We start from the raw sequence: 12,893 nt of genomic DNA, 5'->3' as shown, positions 1-12,893 counted from the left end.
ATTTATATCACCAATGCCTTCTTCTTAGCCTTTGGCTCTTGATTGCTAATTTGATATTGACCCTTGGATTTCTAATAGATTTCCCAAACTTGAGATCTTCAAGTGTCTCAAATCATATTCAGACCTGTTGCCCTCCAAAACCTCTTTCCCCATTCCAAACATCCCTACACAAAGTGGCTCTTGCCAATCTTTATGTCTTTTATATCTGAATCAACGTTCTCCGATTTTGCTCTGGTCTAATCTGTCCTCCTTTTTATTTCTTAGATATATCAAGTTCATCCTTAATTCAGGATGGCATTTGCTCTTCCCTCTTCCTAGAATGTTATTCTGATGTTCACATGTGTGATTCCTTTTTGACATTTAGATTTCAAATTCAAGAGGACTTTTCTGATGAGAGAGGTTATCTTTGTCCCTTAGTAGCTCTCCACTCTGTTTTATTTTATTCTTCATACATATTTTATCACTTATTTCACCACTGGAATACCATCCCAATGAGAGCAGGGAACCTGTTTTACCATTAATAATTTTAGTCAAAATACTTTGGAAGAGATCTGGGAACATAATTAAATGTTCAATTAATATTTATGTTAAATAGTGGACTGTGGTTATAGCTCAGTGGCAGAGTGATTGCTCAGGATGTATGAGTTTGATCCCCAATACTGAAAAAAAAAGTTAAAATTTGGAAAGATATATGTCAAACTGTTTACAGTGATTACTTCTGACTGGGAATAGTATGAGGTAAATTATTAATGGATATTTACTTTCTACCAAGATACATTTCAGTTAATTTTAAATTATTTAAATTAAAACACATTACTAAATGATTAGAAAAATTAATATACACTTTGGTTATGAATAATGATAAAGTTTGAAGCTGTGTTTATTGGGAAGATGCATTTATGTGGAACATTTCTTTCCTGATGATGTTAGGTGAGGAACATGTTTCAATCTGTGTTAAATATCGACGAGTGTGTAAAAGCACTGAAACATGAAGCAAGTAAAGTGTCCACCCAGTTTTTTCCTTTGAACTTATTTGCTGCATCTTTCTGGAAAATCATTTAAATTAATTTCTTCCTCAGAAGGTAACAAATCAAATCACTTACTTGATAAATACCTTATGCTTGTTTTTCTTCAAATTATATTTTACAACTTAATTAGATTTGTTCTACTTGAATAGGTTTGATCTTTTTATAGAAATATCAAATTTGTAACCTTAGCTCTTGTCCCCAGGTCCTAATGTTAAGTCAACATCTGTTTGAAAGACCTTCAGCTTATCAAGTATTGCAGGTCTCTGATTGTTTTGGAACCTCTTCTGACACTATGGACTTAGTTCAAAGGTTAGTTAATACCCCCCTCTTTTTTCTTTTTCCTAATACGATGAACAAATGATTGATTGTTTGCTTTGGTCATACAAGTTTAAGTTATTGGGTATAAAAAGAATAGCTTGAGTCTCTGTTCAGGGACCTCCTTATCTCTCAAATCATAGATTCTCCTTCTTTGGAGATTTTCATTAGGTTTGCAAAATGATAACCATATTTTTGATCTGGGGAATTGTTTTAACAATGTGCTGTTATTTATGGCCTATTTTTGGAATAAGGAGAAGGTAAGGAAAGTTTTTTGTTCTTTAAGTTATCTTTTAGTTCATTTATCTGATGTTCTTTTACTATACAATAAATTATTATACAATATAATAAATTTGGTTTTCTATACACAAATACTTCTTGATATTTTCACATTAAAATTTTAAGTGATATCTTTTTTTTTTACTAAATCTAACAAAATATATTATAACAGTTTCCCTTTTTAGTATTGACACATACCAGTGGTAATATATATATACTTGTTAGACACAACTGAAAGAAAATTTGTAAGATCTTTGTGTGTGTTCATGTGTACATGTACAGAGGAAGCCCCAGGGACACAGTGGCATTTGGAAATCTGCAATGGAAAGGGTTTCTTTCTATCGCAAGGATTAGATAGGGACTCTGACTGAATAAGTGTTGTCTTTTCAGCTAGTTTTTGTGCACAGACTCGGCCAAAGCCTGGGCAAGAACGTAGAGCCCTAGTTAATCATTCTATTACTCTTTTTTTTTTTTATGTCAATCAACCTTGGTGATTGGGAAACTGTTAAATGTGTATATAACATACTTCATTTGTATGTTATCACTGACTTACAATTGATTCAAGAAATATAAATCCAGAGCCATACTTTACTTAACTTCTGAATGGTTCAAAGAGTAGTTAGGGGGAAGGCACGTAGATATTTTCTATTAAGTCAATCTCAAAACGAGCATGACCTCCCGCAGATCTTCAGCTCTGTGGACTGCTTTGTGTTGTCTACCTTCTGCAAGTTTCTTCATTCTTTGAGGTACTTTAATCCAGTCCTGTTCATTTCCAGTTTCAATCAGATTACTCACCTTCACAATAAGAAAATGCCACTTCATATTCTGTTATCCTCTGAAGGACAGTAGTTTATGCTGGAAGACAATAAGTTTACATTTTCTAGTAAAAATGTTTAAGATAGCATGACAGAGCATTGCATTATAGTTAATGATCCTATAATGACAAATGAGAAATTAGGTGGATGACTTTAGTAATCATTTTCAACAATGTATCATGTGGTGACTAGGTTAATAAAATGTTCTATTTTAGTAAAAGAGCAGGGCCCCATCAACAAAAGAAGTACCTATAAACTGCAGAATTTTGAAATTCAGAGATAGAATTTTGAAATTCAGAGATAGAATTTTGAAATTTCAGAGGTAGAAATCTGAAAACCTGGCATATAAAAGTAACCAAAATATGTAATTTTCCATATCTGTCATACATTTGTGTCTTTCAGGAGAATGGGTGAACCACCTCTGGAGAATGGGTTGATTCCATACCTAGGCTGTGCTCTGAAATTTGGGGCCAATCCTCTTGAGTTCCTCAGGGCAAATCAAAGGAAACATGGTCATGTTTTTACCTGTAAACTGATGGGAAAATATGTCCACTTCATTACCAATTCCTTGTCATACCATAAGGTGTTGTGCCATGGAAAGTATTTTGATTGGAAAAAGTTTCACTTTACTACTTCTGCAAAGGTAACCTATTTTGCATTTATACAGCATTCTGTTTATTTCTTATTTATTAATATATACACCTATTTAGTAAGTTTGTTGTTTTTGGATTGCTGGATAGAAGTGTTAGAGAATTACCCTATTGTAGAGATTATTAGAAAAAAATACATCAAATTAGTTACAGCCTCTTAGTATTACCTATTAAAAAAATCAAACTAGATATATATTTGACATTTGTTAACTAGATAGTGAAAATGAAATAATAATTAAATGTTTTACTGAGGCAGATGGCACTGTTTCAATAAGACAGGTACAAACTCATCACATCAGTGATTAGACATCATGACTATAACATGAATAATAGACTATAACATGAATAATACATGTGATGGAAAACTTCACATCCAACAGTTGCTTTGCCATATTCACACCATACATTCCATTTTGTTAAGAAATTCAACAGATATTTAAGCATCATTTAGATGTTATCTAAGAAAGTGTCATAGAGGAAAAAAATCAATATTTACTGAGTTCTGAAAGAAATATTGGATAGTCTTTGCCACTAAGTAGCTCAAGGTGGATTAACTGCATCTACAAAGATATAACCAAGAATGAATAATGGAAACAATATTGATTAGTATCAAATTAGCCAGCAAATAAGTTCAGCAATAAGAAATAGATAACTGGGGTGGTCTGGAGTACTCTCAATGAAGAACTGAGATTTAAACTTAGCCTTAAAAGGAAAAATATGATTTCGTCATTTCTTTGCAAAGTGCTATCAAATTGTATTTGAGGAGGTCACGTAGAGAAGTATGAAAGCATCCAATGTATTTCTAAGTCATTCACTAACACGTGGTGAGTTTTCGTTAATTTTTTTTCACATTTTATTTCTTGACAGGCTTTTGGGCACAGAAGCATTGATCCAAGTGATGGAAATACCACTGAAAACATAAACGACACTTTCATCAAAACCCTGCAGGGTCATGCCTTGAATTCCCTCACAGAAACCATGATGGAAAACCTCCAACTTATCCTGAGACCTCCATTCCTTCTTAAATCAAAGAGCACTGTGTGGGTGACGGAAGGGATGTACTCCTTCTGCTACCGAGTGATGTTTGAAGCTGGGTATTTAACTCTCTTTGGCAGAGATCTTACAAGTCAAGATGCACAAAGTGCCCTTATTCTAAACAATCTTGACAATTTCAAGCAATTTGACAAAGTCTTTCCAGCCCTGGCAGCAGGCCTCCCCATTCATGTGTTCAAGACTGCTTACCAGGCCCGGGAAAAACTGGCACAGGGCTTGAGGCACGAGAACCTTCACAGGAGGGACCAGGTCTCAGAACTGATCCGCCTGCGCATGTTTTTGAATGACACACTCTCCACCTTTGATGACCTGGAGAAGGCCAAGACCCACCTCGCCATCCTCTGGGCATCCCAAGCAAACACCATTCCAGCGACTTTCTGGAGCTTATTTCAAATGATCAGGTGACTAGCCACTTACCCTATTTATTTTCATATTCTGGTAGAAAGCCCAACTTCAACCATTTCACCTTTGGAGAAAAAGAAGCTTCATAGTACCTTCTCTTGCCACCAATCAAGAATCTGACTTATGCTTGTAAGTGTTTCACACATACAAGCTCATTCAATGCTCCCAAAAGTGTGAACAGCAATTTGTAGAAGCAGTTTCAAAGAAAGGGATGTCACTGAAGCCACAGGCCTCAGGTTGGCTGGCCCTGGGTCAATTCAGGCCACTGGCCCAGAGTCCTTGCTTTTAATCCCATGCTGTTGCTCATGACACTAACTTTAAGTCCACAAGTGCAGTCTTCATCATCATAAGACTATATTTAAACGATTACTGACTGACATGGCTACATCTTATTTTGCCGACTTATTATTTGACCATAATAAGTTCACATATTGACAGTAAGTTTACAATACCAGTTCAATATCAATATATAGGTAATGATAACCACACTTTATCATCTTCACACGAATACTTTTCATTCAAACCTTTCTGAAACTCATTTCACTTTAACTATGTAACATAGAACCCAAGATCACTGAGGCTCCAACCAAATTCCATGCACTAAAATGAAACAGGCTTCACTTCACATTCCAAAATTATAATGTAAATGAAAATGCCGAAATTTTGAGGTAAATTCAAATTTTCATCTGGAATGCAGCCAAAACTCTATAATTGTTATCTTGGAGGCAATTTTTCTTCTAAATTACTGTTTATTCCTTATTAAAATCATTTATTTATAGAGAACTGATCCAAGTTTTACTTTGATATAACAAGGCCCTTTTGAGGCATATTTCCTGCCAATATCCTAGGGCATCAACATAATCATAAATACGGTACAAATAAATGGGAGTATTCCTTTTCTACCATCTCTGGTACCTTGATCACCTCATTGAAAGAAGAGGAAAATGTCTATTTACTTGCAGATCTCCGAGTATAAAAAATTTTATTTTCTGTGTGTTTTTATTTTATCTTAATTTTTAATAGGAATCCTGAAGCAAGGAAAGCAGCTACCGAAGAAGTGAATAAAGCACTGGAGAATGCTGGTCAAAAAATCAGTTTTGAAGGCAATCCTATTTATTTGAATCAAATGCAACTAAATGACCTGCCAGTCCTAGGTGTGCTTGCTACTCTACGTTCCTTCTACTGTGTCCTAACAGTCGACATATATCAGGCTCTTAAATGAGTTCTAGACATTATACTAAATAATTTTATATGATTTGGCTCTTTTAATCCTCATCACTATCCTATAACTAGACATTATTGCTATTTCTATAAACCAAGAGAGGAAACTGACATCTAGAGGCTGAGCCCGGTGAGGGTGGAATGTGGGGAGCTTTGCCTCGCAGCACTAATGGGTGACTGTTGGTAGCATACTCTCAGTCACCACCCTATAATCCTGTAGCTCTCCTTATTCCTTTTACCGCTAATCTTATAGTTAGAGCAATCTTGTCACTCCTTTGCATGAAATAACAGGGGACAAAGTGCCTTCAAAAAAAAAAAACCATAATTAACTAGATGGGTTGAGTGGTGGTGTTGAATGCTATTTGATTTTTTTTCTTTTTGTCCTTCTGTATTGTATAGAAATACAAAAGTGCTATGTGTTTATAATAAGAATGGTCTTTAAAAAATGCTTTTCACTAAAGGAAAGAAACCAAGATACGCTTTGAAGGGCAGTTTATCAGAAAGGAAGAGAAGAAAAATTTAGGTTGACCTCTGCCCAACCTGGGAGGTTTAACATGTCATTTCTCTTTTGGGAGTCTTCCTTTTCTCATTAGTTAAAAAAAAAAAAAAAAAAAAAAGAGTTGACCTTGTGGGATTTTATACATAGTCATGTGATGAACCCCTACAACATGACAGTGAGGGAACTGGAGGCCAGGCTGGACTTTTCCTGAGAGCTATTCTGTGTGTCCCTTTTATGCCTTTGCCCAGCAACAGAGCATCACCATATACTATCAAATAGTTTATGGATAAAAAAGAATTCTTGTAACCTGATTAATATGGCAAGAAACACCTGGAAAAACATTTCTATATAAAAAATACTATCAGTCTCTTAAATCTCAAAAAGTGGAAAACTTTGAATAAAAGTATAAAATTGGTTATTAATTTTCCCAATTGTATTATCTGTTAAGTGTCACATAAAAATAGGATTACTTTTCTTAAAAATGATAGAAATGTAGTCCCACTAATGACCAAGAAAGTTGTATCTTTGTAAAAAATTAACTCGGATGATCGGATCAAAAATATATTCAGACACAAGTCAGTCATTGATAACAGCCTAGTAGAGACAGAAAGAGAGCGTGGGAAGTTTTTCTCTGGTCAGCCTTCCATGTTTTGTTCATTTTCGTGTTGTTGGATGTCAGAAGTGTTTCAAACTCTGTATTATGTGGGTTTCAAATTCTCAGATGGTTCTCTTTTTCGTTCTCCTTTTGTCCCTTTCTTTCTTTTAAAATATTTAGATAGCATCATCAAAGAAGCTCTGAGGCTTTCCAGTGCCTCCCTGAACATTCGGACAGCTAAGGAGGATTTCACTTTGCACCTGGAGGAAGGTTCCTATAACATCAGAAAGGATGACATCATAGCTCTTTACCCACAATTAATGCATTTAGATCCAGAAATCTACCCAGATCCTTTGGTAAGTGACTGTTCATCAAAGTTCAGTATCAAAGGTAGCTATCCTATCTAAATAGGAAGGGCATTTACAATTTGATCATAGGGATTATCCCCTTAATTATATTAAGTAGTCATATTTTGGAAAATCTGGATAGTAGCGTAGATTTCTGATTTTTTCCCAGATATTTGTTATGCTAGACTATATTTGCAGTAATGATAATAAAGCTGGCTCCTTTCTTTTATCTTAAAATATACTTCCTCCTAAATCCACAAAATTAGAGGTTACTGTGTATATTTGTGTGTGTATGTGTGTGTATATATATGTATATGTGTATATACATGTGTGTGTGTGTGTGTGTGTGTGTGTGTGTATCCCCAATTTGAAAGCTTCTTGCTGGTTCTGCCTGACAGAGGAGCTAGTCCCCAGGGAGGAATGAAGGTACCATAAAGCTTTCTTGGTCCATCAGTTCTCATTAAGTTCCTGTCCCTTATTACTCTCAGTGAGTAGGGTATTTTCTAAATCACTAATGGATTGAATGAATAAAGAAAATTACTCTTTGGAGCTTCCGGGTCAAGAAAGATATATGTTTATAAGTGCTATATATGTTTATAAGATATATGTTTATAAGTGCTATGTGTTTATATGCTTGCTTTCTTTGTATTTTTATTGCAGACTTTTAAATATGATCGATATCTTGATGAAAATCGGAAGACAAAGACCACCTTCTACAGCAATGGTGTCAAGTTAAAGTATTACTACATGCCCTTTGGATCAGGAGCTACAATATGCCCTGGAAGATTATTTGCTGTCCAAGAAATCAAGCAATTTCTGATTCTGATGCTTTTATATTTTGAAATAGAGCTTGTGGAGAGCCATGTTAAATGTCCTCCTTTGGACCAGTCCCGTGCAGGCCTTGGTATTTTACCACCATTAAATGATATTGAGTTTAAATATAAACTTAAACATTTGTGAATATGTGGTCGGGAAAAGAGTACATTAGATGATGTTACAGGACTGCCGAGCACTGTCATTGAAAAGACCTTTTGGACAAAAACATTTAGGGGTGATGGAAGTTGTTTAGCACGTCCAGTCTGGTTCCAGATGCCATCTCAGACAGTGCTAGTGAAAAGTCTAGAAGCACAATAAGATTTTCTCACTTGGATAAATCAATGGATGTTCATAAAGCTGGGGACTGAATTTCATTACCTTCAGAGGAAAATACTTTTTTTTTCTCAAAATGATATTTTAATTGGCAGAATTTTTTTCCTAAGGAAATTGCTTCATTTTTTAAAAAAAAAAAACACTCACTAATTATGAAAAAAAGAGTCATATTCACGTTTTAGTGAAATGGCCTTATTTTTTTTTACTAGATAGGTTCTTCAGGTGTGAGCATATAATATACAGGGTACTTTAAATGATTATATCATGCTTTTTAATATAAAGAATTTTTTCAGCTTTCTGTATGTCCAGCATATCTCTACATTCAGGGTTTTTGAAGTGATAATATTGGTATCCTGTAAATACTAAGGGTAGTTTTGATATTTGTCCTTTATGTTTTAACTTATTGTTAGTGGAAACTGTTATGCCAAGTTTCAGCTCTCTTCTCTGCACCTTTATTTGATTCCATATGAATTAGAAGAATCATTTTCAGAGATTAAAAAGGCACTTTTTCTGTTATTACTAAATATGTATCAGTGAAAAGCCTGAAGATCCTATGTGATACATTTAAAAATGAAAAATGGATGGAAATCACTATTTTAAAGCTTTGACTTCATTAAGTGAAGTTTGACATTATGCTTTACCTACTTTTTATCTCTTAAGGATCTGCAGTTGAGAAATTTAAGGCCATATGATAGTGTTTAAATATACTGTGTACATTAGTGCTTTGGTAAGCTATTTTAACTGTTAAAGGTAACAGTTATGCCATTTTATTGATATTTCCATATATATTTATATGTAAATTTTATTTATCTTTACTTTCACTATGAATATTAAGAAAATATTGTAACATTTGGTGATTTTGAATTATTCATCTTTCCGAAATAAAAATATGAATGTGTATGTTTTAAATTTTGAAGTATTCAGAATGTTTAAAACATCTACTAGTAAGCTACAAAATTAATATTTCAGAAATCATTCAAAATATTTGTGTTTTCAAGTATTTAAAAAATAGTCAAAGTAATAATCTATGCAAAAATCTTCCTCATTCTACATAAAATTTATTAAAATTTTTTGTGTGTGTCATGATGGGGATTGAAGCTAGGGCCTCATACATGCTAGGCAAGCATTCTATCACTGAACTGAATTCCCAGCTTTCACTAAAAAAGTTTTAGTCCTGTTATTTAATATTACTACAGAATTATTTTTTTAATAAATTATTTTTTATACCAATAAAAGTACATTTGTTTAGACGGGGTTCAAGATTAACACAATTCTGTTTTATAAAAAACTGTTTTAAACAGTATTTTGAATGTGGTTTTCTATTACATTTAATGACTTTTTGAATACATGAATTGTCTTTCCACACATTTATTCTTATACAATAGGGTTGGCCATTGATAGCCCACAGACCAAAGGTGCTACTTCCTTGCTTTTATATAGCCTGGAACATCTTTAAATGGTTAAAAAAATCAAAAGAAGAAGAGTATTTTATGGCATGTGGGAAATCTATGAAAAGCAGATTTGCACATCCATAGTAAAGTTTTATTGGATGCAGAATGCCCATTTGTTTGCATGATTGTCTGTGGCCTGCTCTTGCCATGCAATTGCAGAACTCCATAACTGAACTAGAGACCATGTGGTCACAGATCCTAAAATATTTAAAATCTGGTCCTTCATAAAAAATGGTTGCCAAAACTCGTTGTATGGTAATCCCCAAACCTGTTTTTGTTATAATTTTATTAAAATTTTTAAAAATGCACAAGTATATGAATTTTGTACAGTGCATGAGGTAAATACATTTAAAAAGTTATGGATGTAATTTTACTTAAAAGAAAAACCCTTATTTTTAGACCTTATTGATGAGTGCTAAATCATTACATGTAGGAAAAATGTCTTTATCTGAAAAAGTTACATAAGTTAAAAACAAAATCACAGTAACCTATGGTAATCCATATGTAGACTTGGTATGTCACAACCATCATACTGTACCCTCCTCTGAGGCTCATGTTACTTTTACCAGTATATTACAGAGGAGAAAAGGGGACACAGGAAAGGTAAGTCACTGGCCAAAGGTCGCCATGCTGTGACAAGTGAAAGAGCTGGGAATATATGAACCCAGGCTGTTGGAACTCAGAGCCAAGCCTTTTTCATTTTGTAGTAGGTCTAAGTAACGGAGCATCTTGACTAGGGTCATTAGAAAAATAAATCACAGCAAACAAAATCCCTAGTGTCAATTTTGTTCCACTGTTAGGGGAACATACTGCAGCCAGGGCTCAGTTCAACTGGCCAGGAAGGAGACCTAGTATACCAACACATCTTCCACTGTGCTCACCTTCAGACAGAAAGGAGTCTTCAACTCACCAACAACTCAGAGCTGTTCATCATGCAATCCAGTGTCCTTTTCGGATAGGTTTATACATTTTTGAGACAGTGGGAGTAAGGTTTTGGCCTTGTTCTCATTAACAGATAATTAATATAGCTTATCTCCAGTGCCTTCTCTGCACTATGTTGGTTGATACCAATTCAGATGCCCACACCTATGACAAGCATGAGGCAAAGACATAGCGCAGATGATTCTAAGACCACAATATTCAAAGTCACCTAGTTTAAGCTCTAATTTTAGTTAGAAACTGACACTTAAGGAAAGAAAATGGATTTTTGTTTATATTTGCACCACAAATTATAAGGAAGACCTGGGTCTGGAAAGTCTCATGTTTGCAAATAAAATATTATTAACTTAATTAACTAACATACATTCAACACTATGAACCTTATCTTCCAAAACACAGTCATTAGATTTCATAGGCTTAACAAAATATAAAGCTACATATAAAAAATATGAATGTGATAATTTAAAATGAAAAATACCTGTATTCATAAATTTTGACTTTACTGTATTTATGCAAACTCCCTATTTTTCTTTCTTTTCTCTTTTCAATTTTTATTTTTTATTTTTTTCTGTGCTAGAGATCAAACCCAAGGTCTTGTGTATGATAGGCAAGCACTATACCACTGAGCTTCGTTCTCAACCTCTCTCATTTTTAATTTAAAAAAGTGTGCATTCTCAGGTCAATTTTGAAAAAACTATTTCTCACTGAAAGTTTCCCAGCAATCAGCAGCAAAGTTAGAGTATGAAGTTAACAAAATTTCTACCATAATTTATGATAGATTAAAAGAATGACAGTGTTGAGAATTATAAATGTTTCAAAATTAGAGGGGAGATTAATGGAGTAGAGGAAGGGAATTGAGAGGAAGGGGAAAGGAAGGAGAAAGGGGAAAAATTAAGGATTGAAATTGACAGAATTATAATATATATAATATATATGAATATATATATATGAATATATATGAATAAGGTTAAATATATATGAATATATATATGAATAAGGTTAAATATATATGAATATATATATATGAATAATATATATGAATATATATATATGAATCATATATATATATGAATATACCATTGTAAATTTCATCTTTATGTGTATCTATAGAGCATGAAAAAAAAGCAGTAAATAAATAGAAAGAAGACTACTAGATTGAAGCAAGGGGAATTGAGAGAGGGAGGAAGAAAGGATAATAGGAAGCATTGAGGACTGAAATGGAGCAAATTACATTCCATGTGTGTGTAATTATGTAAAATGAACCCTTCTATTAGATATAGCTATAATGAATTAACAAAAGCTTTTTCTTTTTCTTTTTCTTTTCTTTTGTACTGGGGATTGAACCTAGGTGCACTTAACCACTGAGCACAACCCTAACCCTTTTTAATTCAGGGTCAGGGTCTCAATGAGTTGCTTAGTGCCTGGCTTTTGCTGAGGCTGGCTTCGAATTTACAGTGTCCCCATGCTGGGATTACCAATATGCACCACCACACCTGGCTAAACATTTTTAAAAAGAATTATGAGTGCTAGTTTTTTGTTTGTTTGTTTGTTTGTTTATAAGTGTGTGAGAGAGTTTGGGGAAGAATAGAGGGATTAGAGGGGGAGGGATGATTCCCTCCCCCACTTGCTCTTTGGCAAAATTAACCTGGAGAAAAGGTTAAAGATCACAGGAACTCTCTAATGTAGATTTCCCAGTTTTTGTTGTTGTTTTGCAAAAATTTACTTTTACTCAGAAAGATGGTTTTAAAAGTGATTTTACTGAGGGTTTTCATTTATAAATTATTGCCAAGTTTTCACTTTGAGGTTTTTAATTTCTGACTTCTCTAACTCTTTAGAGAAGAACAAGGGATGGGGAGCCTAAGAGGGAATTGGTATGATTTTGACTGTATTCTTCCCAACTGCTACCAACTTGTTAGCTAAATGTAAACCTTGTTTTTAAACGTTTCTGGTAAGGGGGAAAAAAACAGTAGAATTAACTTAAATTCTGCTGAAAACAGAACCTGTTGCTTTAAACATGAAAATATGTATACATAGAGAAATATGCACAGGAAAATACTTTTTGTTCAAGGTTTTTCTTAGAATATGTGGGTGAGAAGACAGCTGAGGAAAAGATTGGGGAACACAGTGGCAATTGCCCTGGAATGCCTGGT

General features: G+C 33.9%; 1 protein-coding gene across 1 annotated transcript; it reads left to right on the top strand.

Moving 5' to 3' along the window:
• The first annotated feature begins 1,523 nt into the window (after positions 1-1,523).
• Cyp7a1 (cytochrome P450 family 7 subfamily A member 1) lies at positions 1,524-8,164 on the top strand. The gene is made up of 6 exons (XM_076836245.1): positions 1,524-1,603; positions 2,840-3,080; positions 3,955-4,541; positions 5,566-5,696; positions 7,038-7,213; positions 7,865-8,164. The coding sequence occupies exons 1-6, from the start codon at positions 1,524-1,526 to the stop codon at positions 8,162-8,164; spliced, it is 1,515 nt and encodes a 504-aa protein (XP_076692360.1).
• Positions 8,165-12,893: the final 4,729 nt, after the last annotated feature.

This window comes from Callospermophilus lateralis, chromosome 16, assembly GCF_048772815.1.
Source record: "Callospermophilus lateralis isolate mCalLat2 chromosome 16, mCalLat2.hap1, whole genome shotgun sequence".
NCBI lineage: Eukaryota > Metazoa > Chordata > Mammalia > Rodentia > Sciuridae > Callospermophilus > Callospermophilus lateralis.
This window is presented reverse-complemented; position numbering and strand designations above follow the sequence as displayed.